This window comes from Symphalangus syndactylus, chromosome 3, assembly GCF_028878055.3.
Source record: "Symphalangus syndactylus isolate Jambi chromosome 3, NHGRI_mSymSyn1-v2.1_pri, whole genome shotgun sequence".
Lineage (NCBI taxonomy): Eukaryota > Metazoa > Chordata > Mammalia > Primates > Hylobatidae > Symphalangus > Symphalangus syndactylus.
The window spans coordinates 46948776-46972007 of record NC_072425.2 but is presented as its reverse complement, the minus strand read 5'-3'; the positions used below and the strand labels follow the sequence as shown (position 1 = coordinate 46972007).

General features: G+C 42.2%; 1 protein-coding gene across 4 annotated transcripts; it reads right to left on the bottom strand.

The window, feature by feature from the left end:
- Positions 1 to 1832: 1832 nt before the first annotated feature.
- TRMO (tRNA methyltransferase O) lies at positions 1833 to 22894 on the bottom strand. 4 transcript variants are annotated; one of them, XM_055271737.2, is made up of 5 exons: positions 22760 to 22894; positions 16626 to 16800; positions 13543 to 13700; positions 10095 to 10751; positions 1833 to 5170 (listed from the first exon to the last, which is right to left on the bottom strand). In XM_055271737.2, exons 1-5 carry the CDS (start codon positions 22833 to 22835, stop codon positions 4911 to 4913), a joined length of 1326 nt encoding a protein of 441 aa, XP_055127712.1. In that variant the 5' UTR covers positions 22836 to 22894; the 3' UTR covers positions 1833 to 4910. The 4 variants fall into 4 exon arrangements, with proteins under 4 accessions (XP_055127712.1, XP_055127714.1, XP_055127713.1 ...); XM_055271739.1 differs by having other exon boundaries at positions 10311 to 10751; positions 22760 to 22879; XM_055271738.2 differs by lacking the exon at positions 16626 to 16800 and having other exon boundaries at positions 22760 to 22882.
- Positions 22895 to 23232: the final 338 nt, after the last annotated feature.

The following is a 23232-nucleotide window of genomic DNA, read 5'->3' as shown; positions in this document are numbered from 1 at the left end:
ACAGTTTGAGCCCAGGGGCAGAAGTTGTAGTGAGCTATGACTGAGCCACTGCACGCCAGCCTGGGCAACAGAGAGAGACTCTGTCTCAAAAAAAAGAAAGAAAAAATAATTAGCTGGGCATGGTGACAAGCAGTTACTCTGGAGGCTGAGGCAGGAGCATCACTTGAGCCTGGGAGGTCAAGGCTGCAGTGAGCCGTGATTGCACCACTACACTCCAGCCTGGGTAACAGAGCAAGACTGCCTCAAAAAACAAAACAAAACAACAAAAACAGAAGCCATTCATACATTGAATTTTAGGGACCCCCTAGATCCCCTTGAAATCTGCTTATCTAGCCAGGTAAGCCAGAACAGAGTGGTAGAGAAAGGCTATCAATGAAGAGAAGCACAATAAAAATATTACCTAGGTTTACAGGTCATTGAAGAATTCAGAAGACACTTTCCCAAGCATTATCCTTGCAACAACTCTGTAAGGTCACAGAGCTGGAGGCAGGGTGCAGCGACTTGCCTGAGGTCCCGAGCTAGCCCATGGCAGGGCAGAAAGTGCTTGAAGTTTCTGAGGCCAAGCCCAGTGCTCTTCGCATTTCCCATCTTGCTTCCCAGGAGGTTCCATGCAGATCCTGTGGGAATGGGCGTTTCTGCCCTTACTCCCCTGTGCATTCTTCATGAGTGGTTGGATTTCCATGGACTTCACTCTGCCAGAGTCCTGTGCTGAATCATATGGAACTGCTGACCTTCCAATAAACCAGCATGACTTGCTAAGGCGTACAGCCAGGCTGAGAATGAAGCAGACTCAGGCCAGACCTGGTGGGTTGGAATCCTAGCCATGCAGCTGACCAGCTTGAGCACGTTACTTAACCTCCACCCTATGTACAAAAAGTGCATAGTCCAGTTCCAAGGACATGATAAAGTTCAGTAAGTGATGCAGACTTTCATTTTTATTGAGTATTCTCCTGCTTTCTCTGGGACCATAGCATTTTAAAAACCCTACCAATCAGAGGTTGATTCACGTCAACTTCATTTTCTTCTCTCCGAGAAAAAAAGTCACAAACACAGAAGCAAAGTCAATGCCTTGTCCGTGTGTGTTCATGGACTTAATGAGTCACCTGGTTGTGCACAGATCCACATGCTGGAATAATCAATCCCACTCCTGAAGCCAAGCTTACAATTTAAGAAAAAATTAATAAATGCCACTCATCTTTCTAATCTCTTCTCACGTGACTGACAAGCATCAGTCAGCATTGTTTGTACAAGTTACTGTTCTTTAAAGCTGGGGCAGATGGGCCAAACGCCAAAATTACCTAAACAGCTTGAACTCCTGGCGTTTTCCTCCAAGCCAGTGAAGGGGGAATAAAATCTGCTATCAAGGGCTCCCCCTACAGGCACCAAAAAGCAAAGGCTAAAAATTAGGGTGGGTGCCATTTACGCCTAGTAGGGAACTGTTTCCTTTCTTCTTTTGAAAAAGTTTCTAAGGCAGTCCTGAAACCATAACTTTACTTGTTGACATAATCCCTTTTCCAAAACTCTGGCCAAAGAGTCTTAAAAATCTAAAAGGTCAAGAATCAAACAACCTCTTCCTCTTGATGTACTCACCTCCCACCTATAAAGGACCTCCCAAATGTGATTTTGATATAAATAGGACACAAAACGACTCTAGAGCTGTAACACTATTTTTGATAGTCATAATTATGGCACTTTTGAGTTTTCTTGTAGCTCATTTCCATCTCATTTTAGGATTAGTGTATATTTGTGTGTACATGCATGTGTGTGTGGGCACGCACCAAAACAACTTCAATTCCGGACATAAAATCAATGACAGTTTTTAAACCACTTGATGGAAGGTTTGAGGGAATGTTTATCATTTATTTATTTTGTGCTACAAATCAGGTATATTTAATTCTCTGGGTTCGTGGAATAAGCTTGGATGGTTGCCTGTTCTCAAAGGCTTAAAAAAAAAAAAAAGCTTGGATGGATAAATAAGTTTCCAAGACATAAAGGAACAGACATTTTGTTTCAAATTTGTGCTTCTATTTCTCTCTGACGGATGGAAGTTCACCAACCAGAGATGCACATTTCCTCACAAAGGACACAGGAAGTTGCGCCCACAGAGACAAATGCTCATATGGAGACTCAAGAAGGACTGGGGTTCAGAAGAGGCTTGAGATCATGTTATCAGACACGGCTGAAGAAAAAGGGGTGCTCAGCCTAGGGAAGACCAAGGGGTGGTATGACAGGCTAACTTGGGAGGACAACCAACCTGTGTGGTCTCTCTAGTGGGGCAGAGCTGTCGGAGGACAGAGTGGATCTCACGTTCAGGAAGAACGTTTTAATAATGAGCACTGTCCATAAAGAATAAGCTGCACAGGTCAGGGGTGTATACCTCATCTCTGAAGGTGTTTAGGCAGGGCCTGGAAAGGCCAAATGGTGGGAACATTGAAGAGACTCAGGAACTGGCAGAAAACTGAGCCAGATTATATTTAACATCCTTTTTATTATTATTATTTTTGAGACAGGGTCTCTCTCTGTCGCCCAGGCTGGAGTGCAGTGGCATGATCTCGGCTCACTGCAACCTCTGCCTCCTGGGGTCAAGTGATTCTCCCGCCATGGCCTCCCGAGTAGCTGAGATTACAGGCATGTGCCATTACTGCCCAGCTAATTTTTGTATTTTAAGTAGAGGTAGGGTTTCACCATGTTGGCCAGGCTGATCACGAACTCCTGACCTCAAATGATCCACCTGCCTCGGCCTCCCACAGTGCTGGGATTACAGGCATGAGCCACTGCACCCAGCCTAAAATCCTTCTTAGCTCTAAAATCCTGAGACTGTATAATAAAACCCCAAACAACTTACTAGTCCTCTTGTTATAAGGCCGGTTGGTTACCATCCCCCAGAGTCATTGTTAACATGTTAAACAAAACATGTTGTGCTTCAAGCCCTGATTAAGCTTCAAAATAACTTTTCAAAAGAAAAGACAACAAAATCAAACTAAAGTGTAGGCTATACCAGTGTCAACTTCCTACCTTTAATGTTTACTATAGTTATGTAAGATGGAACCACTGGAAGAAGTTAAATGAAAAGCTGGGTGAAGGGTACATGGGAACTCTACTATTTCTGCAATTTCCTGTGAACCTCTGATTATTTCAAAATAAAAAGCTTTAAAAAATCAAATTAGCCCAGGCACAGTGGCTCATGCCTGTAATCCCAGCACTTCGGGAGGCTGAGGACGGAGGGTTGCTTGGTGCCAGGAGTTCAAGACCAGCCTGGGCAATGAGGCAAGACCCTTGTCTCTACAAAAAATTTTAAAAATAGTGGGGCATGGCAGCATAAGCCTGTAGACCCAGCTACTCAGGAAGCTGAGGTGGGAGGATCCCTTGAGCCTGGGAGGTTAAGGCTGCAGTGAGCTACGATCAGGCTACTGCACTCCAGCCTGGGCAAAAGCATGAGACTCATCTCTAAAAAGAAATCAAAAACCAAAAATCAAATTAAAGATACCTCCCCAAGAAGTTCTAGGTAACATCAAAGGCAATTACAAATCAGTTTGGTTTAGGAGTACAGTGTCATCAGCCACAAATGACTCTGCACAAGTATCCACAGGCAGTAGGGCTCATTTCAAAACTATTCAAGACTATTCCAATCAGCTCATTTCAATCAGCTATTAAGATTTACAATCATGATTAGGAAAGCATGTACCATGTTGACAGGTGTCTAATTTGGTTATGTTGATCATAAATCCTCAGTTATCTGGGATCACATCATTAAAATCACCTATAGGCAATACATTCTTACAACTGCTTCCTATGTAGTACTACAGAGGACCCATGTATAATTACTGTATTTCTAAAACTATAATACAATAATTTATTTATGTCTTACTTCTTCCATTAACCATGACTTGCAACAAGAACTACATCTTGTCATCTTATTTTATCACCAAAACCTAACCCATAGGTTCTCAATAAATAGTTGCAGAGTGAGTATATTAAAAAACAGTAATTATAGGCCAGGCACGGTGGCTCACACCTGTAATCCCAGCACTTTGGGAGGCCGCGGTGGGCGGATCACGAGGTCAGGAGTTTGAGACCAGCCTGACCAACATGGTCTCTACTAAAAATACAAAAATTAGCCAGGCGTGGTGGCCCATGCCTGTAATCTCAGCTACTCAGGAGGCTGAGGCAGGAGAATTGCTTGAACCTGGGAGGCAGAGATTACAGTGAGCCAAGATCACGCCACTGCACTCCAGCCTGGGCGAAACAGCAAGACTCCATCTCAAAACAAAAACAAAAACAAAAAAACAGTAACAATTTTCTTGAACTTCTGGGGGTGATTTCCTTTTCTGATACAAAGACATCCAAAGAAATCTCAGAGAGTCTCTATTTTAGAATCAGTATTAAATATATATACATATATATGTGTGTGTGACTATGTCACAAAGTCTCTGAAACACAGAAGTTTAATCTCAAAAACTATCTCTACTTGTTTTTTGTTAGTTTCCTAAGATATAGGTTTGATCTGGAATCAAATAGAAAGGTCAGGCTTTTCCAGACAGACAGGAAAACCAATATGAATTACCGAATAGATCCCCTCAACTAGAACGTCTCTGCTGGAATGACCTTTGTTTAATTTTATCAAGTGCACCAAGAACAGCTTCTTTCAGAAATTATCGAGACAGCATCACCTTTCGATTCTTTAATATCGACAGATCAAAAAGCATTTGGTGATTTCTCTGTATTTTATATCTCTTTGTTAAGTTTATTAATGTATACATTTTTCAAATAAACATTTTGAACAGCCCAAATCAACCAAAGCCATGAGATCACAAAGTGTTGCTTCTCGACACAACATTAGCTTGTTCAGAAAATCCAAAAGCCACATCCAAAGATCAATGATGCTACCTTAAAGACATGAGGGAGGCTCCTTAAGACCGTAGAGACACCAAGGACCCCACAGGGCCAGTCATATAAACAGGCTCAGAAGCCGGCTTGATCCTCAGCACCTCTGCAAAGCCATCACCAAACCAACAAGTGACATGCGCTATGTCTACAGTAAAGTAGAAAAGGCGGTCCTGGCAAAGCTTCCGGCGGTACACAGACCGAGGATCCGCTGACAGCACAGCCTCAATGGCACGCTTTGCTTCCTCTGCTGACTGAAAATATTTAAATGACGCCTGACCAACATCTGCAATGAAAAAAACACAACTTAATGAGCACTATCATGCAGGTTGAATTTAATTACAACAAACTTCAATATGGAATTTGGTTGGTTCCTTAAAGATCACTTGACATGGACAGGGTTTGGAAAACTATTTGATCATTACGGAGACTGTCACCTTCGAGAGGTGTTTATTGTCATTAGGTTTAACTTGTACACCCCCAAATCATGGTAGTATTTTTCCTTAGTCTCCTAAGGCAGGTGAGCTTTCGTTTTCTGTCAGCCAAAATGTCACTTTTCTGACATCCAAAATGCCACTTTTCTATACTCAATGTAGACTTTAATTCCTTATCATTTTCTTCTCAGAACAGAGACAAGGAAATGCATGACAGTCCCAGCATCCTCAGAAAGCCACAAGAAAGAGAACTAAACCCATACACACCCAGAACACCAGCTACAGGCAAGAGAGGCTGCACCAGAAAGCTGGTATCACAGCCCCAGTTACCAGTAACGTCCCTTTGCTTTGGGACTCTCTCACATCCGTGTCCCTAAGAAACAGCAAAACTTCCTATGTTTGTAGGATTTTTAATGTATTTTATTTTTTAATACAGTATGTATAAAACATAAATTTAGAAAGTAACTGTGACCTAGTTTTTCATAACTACAACATCACATACATCCAAATGCCCCTTCCAGGAAGGTACAGATCTTAAAAACACTGTCCCTGCTCAAAATATCATCTGTGATGGCAGTGGATCTTTATCCCTCTTGGAATGGATTTGATTTCCACAAACAGCCAAAAATCACTGTGGGCCATATCTAATAAGCAGGTTGGGTAAATAAAGCCATGAAGTACAATTTTTAGTCAAAACTCAATTATATGGGCTGGGCACAGTGGCTCACATCTGTAATCTCAGCACTTTGGGAGGCCAAGGCAGGAGGATCACAAGGTCAGAAATTCAAGACCAGCCTGACCAACATGGTGAAACCCCATCTCTACTAAAAATACAAAAAAAAAAAAAAGTTAGCCGGGTATGGTGGCGCACGCATGTAATCCCAGCTACTCAGGAGGCAGGAGGATCACTTGAACCCGGGAGGTGGAGGTTGCAGCGAGCCAAGATCGCACCACTGCACTCCAGCCTGGGTGACAGAAAGAGACTGTACCTCAAAAAAAAAAAAAAATTCAATTATATGGCAATAAGGTTCCTTTACTGCATGGCTCATAGAAAATGGCTCTGAAGGCCACTCAAAAATGAGGAGAGCTCATCACACTCCCCTGTGACAGCATTTCTGGGAGAGGCTCCAGGCCTCTGCTTGGCTGTTCATCTGGCATGGGTGCCTTCCCCCAATTTCCTGCCTACTCATCCTGCCAGGCTCAGCTCAAGCACTGTTTCCTCCCACACTCCCTCCCAGACACAAGTCAGGATTCTCCTCTCAAGAGTGCCCACAGCACTCTGCCCAGACCTTTACTCCAGCACCAAACTTCCTCCCATTTCAACACTTTTAACCTCTTCTAGACCCAGAGCTTCCTGAAGTCACTTTTTATTTCTGTAACAGCTCTGAATTTTGCTGTTTGCTATCAATCAGTTCCTGTTTTGTAGTTACACTGCATAATTTCTCATTTTAATCATTTTTTTAATCAGTAAGGCATATTTCAAACATCTGACACATACTGCACTGCAGTTTAAAAAACAAAACTTTCCAGGCTGGGTGTGGTGGCTCACGCCAGTAATCCCAGCTACTCAGGAGGTTGAGGCAGGAGAATCGCTTGAACCCGGGAGGCGGCGGTTGCAGTGAGCTGAGATTGCGCCACTACACTCCAGCCTGGGTGACAGAGCGAGACTCCATCTCAAAAAAAAAAAAAAGAAAAGAAAAAGAAAAACAAAACTTTCCATAGTAGGTTGCATTCGACAATAACCACAGAACAAGTGGTAAGCATAAACATAAAGTGTCTAGAAGGCAGGACTGTTTTGTTCCACCATAAAATCCTTTTACAACTGACCAGCCTCCTCCCATCAACTGTATATAGTGATGCAATGATTTCTATCAACAAAACTTTTAAAAATAAAGAGATCAATTTTAAAATCAAAAGCTTTGTTTAAAAGTAAAGCCTTAGGAGTGAACGAGAAGCACAACCCTCAAGTGGCATCACCACTCATGACCACGAGACTGCCGCGTGCAGAAGTACAGGGGGTGCCCTGCATACGGCACTTGGCTGAGGTTGGCATGTTGGGGCTAAAACCAGCTCCTGGGCCCTGGCAGGTGGCTGCCTCCACCCAGAGGAAGGGGTGGCTTTTCCTTTGCAAAAGGCAACAGTGTGGGCTGGCTGTGGCTCTGACAGGAAGAAATGGGGAGATCTCAGAGTCAGTTGGCATGTGTCTCCAGTCCCAACTTTTAGACTTCTTTTTCCCAACAGAAGAACCTCGTCAGGTTGGATTATCAAAGCCAAATACCCCCCTAGCCTCTTCATTCTCTCTCTGCTAGTAAAGCAGGGGAAAATCTAGTATCTTTGGCTGTGCAAGCCTTTATTTTTTGGATACAGAATGAAAGTCTTCATTGTCTCAATAAGGAACTCCAGCTTGCCTTTGCATGTCACTGAAGTGTGACATCCCAGAAATCACACAGGTAGTGATCTGACCCCAGAGATGGTCCCCTGCTCTCTGGGGATACGGACATCAAGTTCCTCTGCCTTTTACTTCTCCCAAGATCAAAACTCAAGTCCTTACAATGGCCTATAAAACCCTTAGGTGACCTCGTCCCTTTTCTAGTACTTCTTTGACCTCATATCCTTCCACTCAGCCCTCCTCAGTCCACTCTGGCCACGTGACCTCAAACGTGCCATGTACCCTCCACCTTGCAGCTGTGCACTGGCTGTCCCTCAGGCCAGCATGTCCTTTCTCTGGACAGACTGGCTCATGTCTTCACCTCTTTGACCTTTGCTCATATGTGTCTTTCTCAGTGAGGCCCACTGGGGCCACCTATTTAAAATTGCAACAGGCTAGGTGCAGTGGCTCACACCTGTAATCCCTGTACTTTGGGAGGCTGAGACAGAGGATCCCCTGAGCCCAAGAGTTCAAGACAAGTCTGGGCAACAAAATGAGACCCCATCTCTTTTAAAAAAATCAAAATAGGTTGGGCACGGTGGCTCACACCTGTAATCTGGGCACTTTGGGAGGCCAAGGCGGGTGGATCACAAGGTCAGGAGATCGAGACCATCCTGCCTAACATGGTGAAACCCCATCTCTACTAAAAATACAAAAAATTAGCTGGGTGTGGTGGTGGGCACCTGTAGTCCCAGCTACTCGGAAGGCTGAGGCAGGAGAATGGCGTGAACCCGGGAGACGGAGCTTGCAGTGAGCTGAGATCGAGCCACTGCACTCCAGCCTGGGCGACAGAGTGAGACTCCGTCTCAAAAAAAAAAAAAAAAAAATCAAAATATTAGCCAGGTGTTGTGGTGCACACCTGTAGTCCCAGATACACAGAAGGCTGAGGTGGGAGGACTGCTTGAGCCCGGGAGGTTGAGGCTGCAGTAAGCCATGTTCTTGCCACTGCACTGCAGCGTGGGTGACACAGTGAGACCCTGTCTCAAAAATAAAATAAAATAGTAACAACACCTCAAGCCTGCTGTATTCTCAAATTTTTCAGTAACTCTTATCACCTTCTAATATTATATAATGTTGAATATGTTTGGTCTAATAACTTGATTGCTTATTATACTTTTAGTTTGTCTCTCTCCTCCCCATTAGAATGCAAGCTCCATGACAGCAGGAGTTTTTTACATCTGTTTTGTTCACTGATGTATTCCAAGAACCTAGACCAATGTCTGATACCTAGCAGAAGCTCAGTAAACAACTGTGGAATGAATAAATGAACTTCCCTCTTTATATGGCTATGCTGGCTCCTTACTGAGTTGTAACACAAAGAACAGCTTTTTGCAATCTGACATGTCTTTGGCAACCAGCTTCTTCTTTTTGATGGAGTCTCACTCTGTCACCCAGGCTGGAGTACAGTGGCACCATCTCGGCTCACTGTAACCTCTGCCTCCTAGGTTCAAGCAATTCTCCTGACTCAGTCTCCCGAGTAGCTGAAATTACAGGCGCCTGCCACCACAACTGGCTTTTTGTATTTTTAATAGAGATGGGGTTTCATCATGTTGGCCAGGCTGGTCTTGAACTCCTGACCTCAAGTGATCCACCCACCTCGGCCTCCCAAAGTGCTGGGATTACAGGAGTGAGCCACCATGCCCAGCCTGAAAGTAGTTACTTCTTACTGGTATCACTGTATCCACATCTTAACAGCCCCTTCCTTCATCCTAGGCTACTGCTTGGGATCTGCTGTGGGCTGGGGAAACAAGATAACATTTGTTAAGAACCATGTGTTAAAGTAAGCAGCTCCACGTAAGAGCCCTGTGGCCTCTCTTCTGCAGCAAAGTGTATGCCTCTAGCAGTGGGACTTTGTTGGGGCAAGTTCTGTGCTAAGAGACTCTTCCCCTCTGACTCTGGGCTCCTAGAGTCCTCTGTGCCAGAGGCTGAGCTATCAGCTACCTGACAGTCAGAATACAATGCAACATTTCTCTAGTCAGACAGTAAAAAAAGTAGGAAAACTTTATGTACATAAGTATAGAACAAGCACAATTTAGTTTCTGAATGATGTTTGAAGACTCTAAGAACTACTGTAGCAAGTAAGTCACAGGCCACCTCATGAGGCAGCCGCCACTCTCTGCCAATGCTTTACTGACAGCCTGGAACTAACTGTGCTGACCACAAAATTGTCCAACAAAAGTCATCATATGATGGTGCTGCAAAAATATTATTTTACCTGTTTCCTATAAACTAGTCATACTGACAAAACACTTCATGTAACTGCCCTCATAAATACCAAACTTGGCTAAATCTCAGAGTAAAAGTTCATCTCTCATTCAGAATGAAGAAACTGAAGATACCCGGTTCACCTTGTGAACTGAGCTGCCCAAGGTCCATCTCGGCATGAGGAGTAAACCGCACTTTTAAAGTGGCCACAGGAGCCTCTGTCACCCAGGCAGGAACCACGCTGTGGGCAGCTCCATCAGCCCTTCCAGCAGGGCAGTGAGGGGCCATGGGCTGTGTCTCTGCCCTGCTTCCTTGCAAGACTGCTGCTCCTTCCACTCTCTCTAGCTTCTTGTCTGTACCTTTCTCTGAAAAGCTCTTCTCCGGGCAATATGGGCCAATTTGTTCTTCTGCCACTCTGGAACTCTGATCACGTCTTGATTCCAACCCAAAATCCGCTGCTATCTCCCTGTGCATAGGAAATGCTTGCTGAATTTTGGCTGTGTCACTGTGTGTCAGGTAGTTTTCTTCTGAAGTTCTGTCTTCAGGACATTTAGGTTTCTTCTTAGTGCTATGGTAGGGTTGTGGCTCATCACACCCTGAGAGCTGTCGCTGGTCACAGCTGTCAGTCTTGCTGTCAGACTGGGACACAGTGTTTGGTGTATGTTGGTTATTCTGTAAATTAAAGTCTGCTAAAGGCTCCATCACATTTTGTGGTGAGTCATACTCAGCTATGTAGGGCTTGATGTCTAGTACGGGTGTGCCATGTATCATGTCAATTCCAGAAAGGTATATAGCTCCACCTATGACATAAAAAAGTGAAAAATGAAGAACAGTGCAAACACTTGGAGAATACAATCACATCCCAGAATCCTCTAACACTGTCTGCTTATGCCTCACTACACTTACTCATAATTCTCTCACATAGACCTGGTGCCAACACACACCCTTCTTGCTACCTGGTAGCCTATCCTCTTCTCTACCTATCAAACTCCTACTTGCTCTTTGAGGCCCTCAAAAGTACACCTTTTACAAAGCCTTTCTGGCTCCTCCAGACAAAAGCATTCTTTCCTACAGTCCCCATAGAGAAGCCTGTGCACAAACCTCTGCTAGAGTCCTTTCCCCATGGTAGGGTAGTGACCTGCTCAGAGTCTTTATCCCTAGACGCAGATAGGCCCCTTAACATAGGCTGGGGCCAACTCATCTTTGTATCACTGGTGCTTCTGTTCCAGGGATATAGTAGTCCTCAGTATATCTCTGTGGGACCAATGAAGGTTCTTACTGTGGCAAACAGATCCAAAAGTGGCCCTGTGACCTGCACCTCCTGAAGTTCATGCCCTTATATAATCCTTCCCCTTGAGTGTGACTGGCTTCTAACCAACAGAATACGGAAAAAGAGGTATGATGTCCCTCCAGTGACTATGCTTTTCGTTAGCACTGCTGCTGGCTGGAAGACTCACTCGAGAGACTCTCCTTAAAGGCTTGCTGAAGTAGGCAGCCATGCTACGAAGCCCACGTAGCAAGGAACTGCAAGGCCCACGTAGCCTTTAGACAGAGGGCAGCCTCCAGCCAACAACCAGCAAGAATCTGGGGCCCCCAGTCCTACTACAATGGCAAGGAAATCAATGTGGCCAACAGTCTGAGTGAGCTTGAAGCAGATTCTTCCATGGTCAAGCCTCCAGATAAGACCTCATCTCAGCTGACAACTTAATTGCAATCTAGTGAGACCTAAGAAGATGACCTAGTTAAGCTGTGCCCATCCTTCCGACCCACAGATACATAATAATGTTTCAAACACATAATAAATGTGTGTTGTTTAAACTGATGATTCTGTGGTAATTTGTTACACAACAGTAGAAATCTAATACATCCATCAAGACTCAAAAGATTAAGCAGCACATAAGTCAGCATTACCAAATACTAAAGACAACTCTCCAGCTGTCCCACTGGACAGATGCTGTCCAGTTACTGCTACAAGTAGTCATCTACTAACCTTACTCTTGGAAAATAGGCCAAATGAGAACAGAAAAACTGCATGCAGTCACATTTGATTCCGTCTCCATTTAAGAAAAACGTAACTAATACAGGACCCTGATTTCTGAAACATGCTTATTATGAATGAGCTGGAACTCTGGAAAGATGATTCTGGACTTGCTAGATGATGAATTATGCCTAACAATATCTGTAGGAAAAAGAAAGGCACTGTAGCATAAGTAAGACTTCAAAGGATTTAGGGTTAGATGACCACCTGGCTGGATGCTATCAGACAGATTATCTAACCTTAAAGAGCCCTAGTTTCCTCACCTATGAGATGAGGATTGCTACTTTGTCAAACCCACAAAGCCACTGTGAGATAAGGTACATGAACACTTACTAACTGTAAAGCACTGCACAAACACTAGTTGCCATAAAGCTTATATAGTAATGTCTACAGTGCTACTGTGTTTCCCTTTTAACCTTTCTGACTTGACCTCCCCAATTGAAACATTAAGTTCTTTAGGGCATGGATTTCTATTTTTATCTGATTTGTTTATCACTATAGCTCTAGCACCTAGGACAAAGTCTGGCACATATTCAGTGCTAGAAAATATGTCCCTGAATAATCACAAAATCTTCTAGTACTTGCTATCCAAGTCTGTTAGCCATTACAAATTGATAAAATTCAAGGTGGATCAGCTACTCAATTTTTCTGGGAAAACTAAGGCCCAGTTGAGTACAATCCAGTGGGAGAGTTCAAGTTCTTGGAAAGAACAAGCAAAATAACTGCTCTCATCTATTTAGTGTCCAATAGCCTGAAAAAGTAGTTTTAGAACTTTTCTCTTACAAGATTCTCAAAATATTCTGTGGAATCACAGGCGAAGCAGGTCCTTCTCCTTTGCCCACTTCACAACCAGCAGGCTGAAGCCTGGAATGGTCTCTTGACTCCTAGTTTACCTGCCACTTCATCTGCTGCCTCTATAACAAATGCATCTGTTAGGTCAGAATGGAATGCTTTCCATAAATGCGTAACTAGGTTATATATGAACACACAGTTAAAACTAGTTAGTTTAAAACTTCTACAATCTGACCAATGTTTGTCCTTCTAGTGTGATTCATCCCAGACTCCTGCCACATAGCACAGTTGACATCAGTACTGCAGCCATGATGTCTGTCCATTTCCCCAAGACTGCAAGGAAGGAATGATATACCACCAGTCTATGTGTTTTCCATATGTGCATGTACAATGAGTTATTGTGTGTTAAACTGGAAAGTGTCCATTTATTTTTAATCATTTTGTATTTACTGCACTCCAAGTCAGAGAAACTTTGGTTACTAATTTAATGATTATGAAATTTGTATTATTTCTAAATAATTTAATAGTTTTGGATATATGCAATAATATAAACAAACCTGAGCATCCTATGAGAGTTTATTTCAACATTTTTCAATGCTAACATTCTTTTAATCATTGTATTTTCTTCAATGTCTGCTGATTCTCAGGAGTTAACATCATTGGTACTCGTCTGAATAAACAGCCAGTGGTGAATGCTGTGTTTATTTTATAAGGCTTTTTTGGGTAAGGAAAAAGGTAAAAGTAGAAATGAAATGGGTTACCTTCTACCTTTTCCAGCTTGGCCAGGGTCAGTCCTATTGCATTGGGACGATGAGGGCTCCTTGTGGAAAAAACTCCAGTCTTTGCACCATTCAGCCTAGGAGGCTGCACTTTTGCCTTACAGCTCAAATGACCATTTTTGTGAAAAACAAACAAAATCCTATAGAAAACAAAACAAAACAAACCACGGAATAAGAAAAGAGCACAAGTTATTTTACCACAATGATCTGATGGGAAAAAAATGCAATCTCCCACAAATTAACAGAAATCATGTCTTAAATAGTATTAACTTGTAATCTGGTGGGAAGAAAATAACACCATCCCCTTTCCTTAAACGAAGAGACAGAATCTCATCTCCACATCCTTTGCAGCTAACACAACAACTGGCACACAGTGGGAACTTGAGACGTTTATCAAGTGCCCAATAAACAATATTTACTAAGTGTCTGAGGTGTGCCAGGTAGTACAGTAAAACATTTTTACACTCATTTCATACAATCTTAACTATCTTAAGTAATATAATTTATCCCCCATTTTTGGGATGAGGAAATTGAAGTTCAGAAATGTTAAATAACTTTACCAGACCTTCCTTTTTTTTTCATTTGGCATGACTAGACCTTCCTAAATAAGATACAAAACCAAGAAGCCAAGAAGAAAAACTAACAGATTTGAACTCATGAAATCATTACATTTATGTACTACAAAATGTCAGCCTAAGAGAAAACGTTTGCTACATACATAATGGACCACTGGTTAATATCTGTGGCACACAAATTGTTCCTACAAATTACTAAGGACAACCCAATATAGGACACTATGCAAAGAACATGAATAAGTAATTCACAAAAAAATGGCAAGTAGCTAAGAACCATATGAAAAGATGTTGAGCTTCACTAATAATTAGAAATTTCTAAATTTAGAAATTTCTAAATTTAGAAATTAAACTAAAAAACCAAAATACTCTTTTTCCCCATCAGGCAAAAATGTAAAAAACCGATAACATATTGTGTTGGGAAGGGTGTAAGAAAAAGGTCATTTGCATATATTATTGAAGTATACATTGGTTAATTTTGGAGGATAATTTGGAAGTAGTTCTCCAAAATTCTAAATATGCTTACCTTCTAACCCAATATATCCACTTCTGGCATCCTGTTCATAAAAATACACAAGTGGCCAAGAATGTGTCTAAGGGGGTTTGTCACAGTTATTATAATAACAATACAGCCCTCCATTAACAAGAGTGTGTATATTACAAAATATACATCTATATTTTCTTTTTTTTTTTTTTTTTTTTGAGACGGAGTCTCGCCCTGTTGCCCAGGCTAGAGTGCAGTGGCGTGATCTCGGCTCACGCAAGCTCCACCTCCCAGGTTCACGCCATTCTCCTGCCTCAGCCTCCGGAGTAGCTGGGACTACAGGTGCCCGCCACCACGCCCGGCTAATTTTTTTTTGTATTTTTAGTAGAGACGGGGTTTCACCGTGTTAGCCAGGATGGTCTCGATCTCCTGACCTCGTGATCCGCCTGCCACAGCCTCCCAAAGTGCTGGGATTACAGGTGTGAGCCACCATGCCCGGCTACATCTATATTTTCTAATAATAGCTATTAAAGCAAAAAAAAAAGAGTGAATCTACTGTCATGAAAGCTCTTCATGGTATATACTGTTATGTGAAGAAAACATACTTTTTTTAAAAAAACAAATACCCACTCTGTATGTGTATATTTGTTTCTATGTGTATTTGAAAAAGAAAACATTAAATGGTCTGGCAGGATCTACACCATGCTGTTAACAGTAATAATCTCTGATGAGTGGTTGGGGTTGGGGAGAGAGGGGAGGAAAATAGGAGGGATAAGGAAAAATCTCTTTATATACTTCTGAACCCATTTTTTACATCATCAATGTTTTTAACTTAAATAATTCAATCAGGATCATAATACAAACTAGGTCAGAACATACATTTTCTAAATCTACTCTTGTCCCCAAAATAACATGAAAAATAAACTATTTCAGAATAAACGCTTAATTTTTAGGTCTCTACCAATAAAAATAGACCCATTCAGACTGCTGATGTTGGGGTGAGGAAGAATGAACACAGAATTTGAAATGACAACAAACAATGCTAGTATAACACAGGCCGTAATATAGGTAACACTTAAAATATCCAGATTTCTACAGTGTCTTGTCTTTTAGGAGTATACTTAATTCTACATGAGTCTAGAGTAGGATCTGCAAACTTTTTCTGTAAAAGGTCAGAGGGTAATATTTTAGGACATGCAGGCCAACCAGTCACTATAGAGACTATTCAACTTTGCTGCTACAGCACAAAAGCAGCCACAAACAATACTTAAACAAATGGACATGACTTTGTTCCCATAAAAATAATTTACAAAAATGGGCCATAGTTAACTGACCCCTGGTCTAGAGGGTAGAATAATGACTGAGGGGCAGAGTCAAGGAGGTCTATAATTTCCAGTCAACAGAAGGTGTTCATCACCATTAGAACCAACTGCAAATGGAACATGCCACCTCAGTGGATCCCAAGCTTCCCTGAGGATATCTAAATGACACAGATAATCGTATGCGCAAATACAGTACAAAATTCCATACAACAGGCTGGTCCAAAGGTAGTGAGTTATCTCAATTGATTGTTCACAGTCAGTTACAGATTGAACTTTTTGTTCTACTTTTCCCCCCTTCTCACTACTGCACTTGTCTCAAAAAATAAAAAAATTAAAAAATCCACGCAAAAGATGAGAGTTCCAGCCTGGGTAACATGGTGAAACCCCATCTCTACCAAAAATACAAAAAAGAATTAGCCAGGCACGGTGGCATACACCTGGGGTCCCAGCTACTCAGGAGCCTGAGGTGGGAGGATACCTTGAGCCCAGGAGGCAGAGGTTACAGTGCGCTGCTACTGCGCCACTGTACTCCAACCTGGGTGACAGAGACCCCGACTCAAAAACAAAACAAAACAGAAAGATGAGGGTGGTCTGGATGGCAGACTCCAAGGTTGCCTTCAACTGCAGTACTTTATTCGGGCGCAAGTTCTGGCCCAAAATCCTATATCTAACTATAAAACAACTTACCAAACATGAGAAAACTGTTCTAGGCCCATCAGGGAATGTTCAGGATTATTAAAGATCCTCTTTCTAATCCTCAAACAGGCTCGAGAATAGCTACAAATGGATGGCTGTCTTGGAGTACCATTCTTGGCCGAGAAACAAGATTCCAAGTAGCCGATTGGCTCAGTTAAAAGATTCCCTACAGGAGAAAATTAGGTAAAAAATTATTAGTCAAAAGGTCAAACCAAGTTGTAAGAAAACATGTTTTCTCTAATGCATTGGTTTCATAGTTTTAAAATCTTAGTGTCGTGCAACTACAAAAATGATTTTTATAGTATTCATGAATACGTATAAGTATTCTCATCATTACATACACATATATCATTACATACATAGTAATATCCCTTTAGATATACTAGAAAGAATAATGGTCCAAGAAAGAAAGAATGAAAGGAAGGGGGCATTTTCAGAATACCTACTATGACCATAATTAAAATTCTATGCTACCAATACCAAGTCAAGTGACTCTGGCCAGGGCTATGAGGGTATTTCTTTTTTTTTGAGATGTCACCCAGGCTGGAGTGCAGTGGCCCGATCTCGGCTCACTGCAACTTCTGCTTCCCAGGTTCAAGCATTTCTCCTGCCTCAGCCTCCCCACTAGCTGGGATTACAGGCACCTGCCACCATGCTCAGCTTTTTTTTTTGTATTTTTAGTAGAGAAGGGGTTTCACCATGTTGGTCAGGCTGGTCTTGAACTCCTGACCTCGTGATCCGCCCACCTCGACCTCCCAAAGTGCTGGGATTATAGGCGTGAGCCATAGTGCTTGGCCTATGAGGGTATTTCTAATAGAGGAGAGACTGTACACAAAAGCAAATGAGAAATGTCATAGCATATGCAGGGAACAAGCTATTTTGATTGGCTGGAGTATGAAATAAGAGGCAGAGAATAATGAAAGATGAGGAAACACTGGGTATACATAAGTAATATGTAATACATAAGTAAGGATATCTTCAATTGAAAGCAACAGAACATATGAAATAAACTAATTTAAGCAATAAAGAGAGCTTATAAGCTCATAGTGCTAAAATATCTAGAGGCAAGGTAAATTTCAAGTTAGGCTTGGTCCTGTAGCCTGCTGCCCCTCTAGAACATAAGCTCCATGTGGGCAGTTTTTCTGTCTTGTTTATTGGTGCATTCTCATTGTCTAGTACACTGCCTGCAACGGAGTAGGTACTCAAAAAATTCATGTTGCATGGAAGAAAAGATTATATATGTCTAAACTGATTAACGTGGAAATTGAAAAAGTAAAAGAATAATATGTATAATATAATCCCACTTATGGAAATTTCTTATATATTTACCTCCTTAAACACGTACAGGTATGTTTGGAAAGCTATCTGGAAGGATATGCACCAAATGCTGTGTTTTGTTTTTTTTTTTTTGTTTGTTTGTTTTGAGAGAGAGTCTTGCTCTGTTGCCCAGACTGGAGTGCAGTGGCACGATCTCGGCTCACTGCAATCTCCACCTCCCAGGCTCAAGCGACTCTCGTGCCTCAGTCTCCCAAGTAGTTGGGATTATAGGCACGCACCACCGTGCCCATCTAATTTTTTTTTTTTTTTTTTTTGTAGAGAAGGGGTTTTACCATGTTGGCCAGGCTGGTCTCAAACTCCTGATCTCCAGCAATCTGCCCATCTTGGTCTCTCAAAGTGCTGGTATTACAGGTGTGAGCCACCACACCTGGCCAATGTTCACCAATTTTTTTAACAGTGGTTAATCTGGGTGGTGAGATTTTTTAATTACCTTTATGTTTAACTTTGTAATTTCTGTAATATTTGAAATTTTTTCAATAATCACAAATTAGGCCAGGTGCAGTGGCTCACGCCTGTAATCCCAACACTTTGAGAGGCTGAGGCGGGCAGATCACCTGAGGTCAGGAGTTGGAGACCAGCCTGGCCAACATGGTGAAACCTCATCTCTACTAAAAGTACAAAAAAAAAATAATTAGCCAGGCATGGTGGTGCATGCCTGGAGTCCCAGCTACTCAGGAAACTGAGTCAGGAGAAGCACTTGACCCTGGAAGGCGGAGGTTGCAGTGAGCCAAGATCATGCCACGGCACTCCAACCTAGGTGAGCGAGACTCCATCTCAAAAAAAAAAAAAAAAAAAAAAATCACAATTTTTTAAAGTAACAACATATTTCAAAAGAAAAAAAAATGGCCAGACACTATCAATATAAATTTAAAGTCCAAGGTTTCCATGGCTACCATTTTGAATTTATTGATAACTTTTTCATTTTCACATTTCATGACAGCGTTATCAATTTCTGAGAGATGATATAAAGACACTTCAGACTTTCATTTTATTTCCTGCTTCCTTAAATCTACCCTAAAAGCATAAGCAGTAACACTATAGGTCCGGGGCTGTCCCTCACAGTATCTTTCATTACTCTTCACTTCTAGAAGCTATATTATTTGATACATATAAATATTATATGTAACATACATGTAAGTTATACGGCATAATATGATAACGAAACCCCGTGTATACACCACCCATCCCAAAAACTAGAGCGTTACTAACGACTTGTTCTTTTTAGGTTGTTTTCCTTATCTCACACTCTTCTTTTCCCTCTGAGATAAACAGAAGCCTGAATTTGGTCTTTATCATTCACTTCCTTTTAGAGTATGATTTTGTTACATGTACATGCATGCCTAAACAGTATTTCATTGATTTTTGTCTTTAAGATCTATAAAAACTGGCACCAAATTGTAAGTTGTCTTCTCAGACTTGCTTTTTCTCTCTCAATATTACGAGGCTAAGATCCATCCATATATTCTGTATGTTTTTGACAACTTTAATTTTTGTCCAAGTATGCTTACAGGCATTGTTTTTCGTTTTTTTGTTTTTTCTTTTTCATCCTCATCCATGCTTCTATGGAACAGATATAGTAGACATCTTAAAAATGAAGAAACTGAGGCCAAACGACCTGGTATATCTTATGTCTGGAAGATAAATGGCCAAAAAGACTCCTAACCCAGCCACAAAATCCCTGTGTCTTGTTTTCATTTGTTCAAGAAACATTTTCTGGCTGATACTCTGGGCACACTGCCCACGAGTTAGCTCTGCTCCACAAAGAGGAGAAAAAAAAAAAAAAAGAGAAAGAAAGAAAAGAAAAGAAAAAGGAAAGAAAAGAAAGGAAAGGGAAAAAAGGGAAAGAAAGGAAAGAAAAGAAAGAGAGAAACACTATTTTCCAAGTGTCTACAATTGCCAGACACTGTGTTAAGTTTGGAGAAAAGATACAAACCAAGAACTCTTAACGACAGAGGAATTTAATGGTTGGGGAGACTCTCACACCATGCTTCAGTATCACAGGAAATGTCCTGTCAGCAGTAACGTAATCAAAGCCTTCCGCCCTTGACTCTTTGATTTGGGGCCTAGGAATTTATATGAGAGCTGATTTATCACTTCAATGTATCAGTCTATGCCTGTTTTTCACAGATTACACATATGATATGATAAACATAAGTAGCTGCCAATTAGATTTACTTCTATCCTCTTTGTGCATCTCCTTAAGAACATAAGCAAGACAACACTGGATTAGCAATGAACTGAAAGTATACTCAAGAGCTACTTTGTAAGAGTTCTTCTAACTCTGCTACTCTAAAATGTTTGGGACCACTCTCAAAATACCAAATATCCACATCCTAGTACGTCTGAACTCTTCTAGGACATATTTATACATTCTCTGTGCCCTCCTGGGGATAATGCTATGAAATTATAAATGCTATTTGAAGCAGAGACCTGACACTGTTTGCCAAGGGGAATTCTGGTCTTCTTCTTCTTGCCTATCTCAAAACGACAACAACAAAAACTCAAAAGAACAGTAAACACCTACCATTTGGTAAGCACTGTGCTAAGGACTTGGGGTACAAATATGAACCAGTTCTCGTCCTCAAGGGTTTCCAGTACATTGACAGAGAAAGACAAGTAAATCAACAATTCTAGCTAGGTGCCTTTGCAGGGATAGAGATAAATAAGCACAGGTATGCCAAAAACCAGCATAAGAACCTCATGGAAATGGGGAGAAGTGGTTCCTCAAAGGAGCATGAGAGAATTAGGACTGCTTTCAGATGGAGAAAGGATAAAAACAACACAGGGCCACTACACTAGCTGTGTGACCATGGGAAAAACTAGCTTCTCTCTCTGAATCCGTTTTCTCATCTATAAAACAAGGATACTACCTACTTTGGAAAGCTGTAAGAGTACTAATAAAATATGGAAAGCATCCAGTAAAATAGAAGGTGCCCAGCAAGGAGTGCTTTTTAAAGTCCCTGCTCAGGCTTTTTCCTCATTTAAACATTACAACTGTATTAACTGTGTAATAAGTAAAAAGCCAGCAAGTAATCAATGTGGGGTTTTTTGTGTACAGGATTGTCTACACGTCTTGCTCTGAAAATAAGTTCAGCTCCTTTTCATTTCTGCCTGGACTATTAAATTACCCTTCTTAGGCTTTCAGTCCCCACTGCAAGTTCTTCCCCTTCTCAAAATACTCTAGACAAATCCTCAACACTCCTAGAGTTTCTTGTATTATGCTAACTCTTTAACTTTAAACTTTTCATATTCTCCCCTGTTAACAGACTTTGTATTTCTTAGTCTGGTACTCAAGGTTCTTCACAATCAGAATCCAAAGGTTCCCACCTCCCTGTTCCATCCAACACTTTAGACTTCCAGCTCCCCAAACCTATACTGTGTAGACTTCTGAGCCCTGGCTTCTGCGTTTTCCTTCTTGTCAAAATATTAGACCTGTAATCGGCGGTGGGAAACAATTTTTTTTAAATAAGCACATTTGGCCAGGTAATAGCACTTCCAAGAAATTTAACAAAGTTCAAACTTTAGAATGTACACAAACATTTCAGCTTCAAGAGCTTTCTTTTAGAACAATGCAAACTGGCAGTAACTTAAATGCTCAGTAACAGGAAGCTGGTTACATAAATTAGAGCACATCTCTAAAACAAAGTGTTCAGCTGGTTGCAGTGGCTCATGCCTGTAATCCCAAAACTTTGGGAGGCTAAGGCAGGTGGATTGCTTAGGCCCAGGAGTTCGAGACCAGCCTGGGTAACACGGTGAGAGCCTGCCTCTACAAAAATTAATAATAACAAAACAAAGTGTTAATTTTTTTTTTTTTTTGAGATGGAGTCTCGCTCTGTCGCCCAGGCTGAAGTGCAGTGGCACGATCTAGGCTCACTGCAAGCTCCGCCTCCCGGGTTCACGCCATTCTCCTGCCTCAGCCTCCCGAGTAGCTAGGACTACAGGCGCCCGCCACCACACCCGGCTAATTTTTTTGTATTTTTTAGTAGAGACGGGGTTTCACCGTGTTAGCCAGGATGGTCTTGATCTCCTGACCTCGTGATCCACCCGCCTCGGCCTCCCAAAGTGCTGGGATTACAGGCGTTAGCAACTGCGCCCGGCCCAAAGTGTTAAAATTAACATTAATTGCCCTGTTAAGATTTTTTTAAATTATTTTAACATTACTAAACAGTAAGGTCGTATAGTACCTCACTTTCCAAGTGTGTATACAAAGAAACAAGTATGGAAGGTAAACACCAAGATATTGACAATGGCTTTCTCTGGCAGGTTATTTTAATTTTCTTCCATTTGCTTTCTAGTTTCTAAAGCTAATATATTCCTCTATGAAGACGTGTGAATTAAGAGAAACAAATTCATGCCTGTCTTTCTAGGCCCAATTTAAAACTATTTTCTCCCCCCGAAACTTTCCCCCTTCTCTCTCATTCCTACAGCGCAGGATGCCTCTCTATGGTATTTTTTAATTCCTAACCCGCCTAACACCACCTCCCATTCGCTATGGCAAGGAAACCCCTAAAAGGCCGCTACCCCGCACGTAGCTGCTCCAGCTACTGAGCCAAGACTACGCAGACAGTACAAGTCTTATAACAAAGCGGAACAAGCCAGATGACGTCATCCCGCTCGCCAAAGCACATCACGTGGTCGCCGCAGCACGTGACCTGTGCCTTCGCCGAAGGTAGGAGAATGACGCACGTCAGTTCCAGATCGTGTGTTTCACACCCCTCTCGGCAACGAAGTCCGCTGCCTGGGCCTAAACCTCTCCAGAGTGTGGCACCGCCACTCTTGGAAGTTACCTGTCTCCAGAGCGGGCTTCACGCAGCCGCACGGGGTCGCTGTAGGCCGGGGCCCCGGCTCCTCCAAGCTGCGCATGGCTACTGGTTGCTGAGGTGCCCACCCGACGCATCCAACTTCCGCTTCCGCTCTCCATGCCTGACGCATGCGCAGTGGCCTCGCCGGCGCTGTCCCGCGAACCCAGATGAGTGCGCGTGCGCAGTGTGGCGTTGAGGGACGCTTTGAGGTCTCCATGGGGCGTCGAACCCCTATCCTGGGCGTGTGCCCCTCCGGGACCCCAATCTCGTTTATCTTACGCAGAGCAGCTACAGTTGCCCGCCCTCCTAGGGTAGGCTGCGGCTCCGGGTTCCCGCGCTTTCTGAGAGGGAACACACCTCCATGAAGAACTCGCAACTATGTCTCTGTCGAAACATTATTAAGTAACCTATACGTCCAGTATGACCCTAATTTTTAAAGGATGTGTATATGTAATTAA

Bases quoted from the DNA above. Each gene is read 5' to 3' on its own strand.
- TRMO (XM_055271737.2), bottom strand. From the start codon at position 22,835: ATGCGCAGCTTGGAGGAGCCGGGGCCCCGGCCTACAGCGACCCCGTGC. The intron at 13,701-16,625 runs GTAAGTTGTTTT...TGTTTTCTATAG, and splicing joins GAACAGTTTTCTCATGTTTG to GATTTTGTTTGTTTTTCACA. The intron at 10,752-13,542 runs GTAACCCATTTC...TTTATGTCATAG, and splicing joins CAAGCTGGAAAAGGTAGAAG to GTGGAGCTATATACCTTTCT.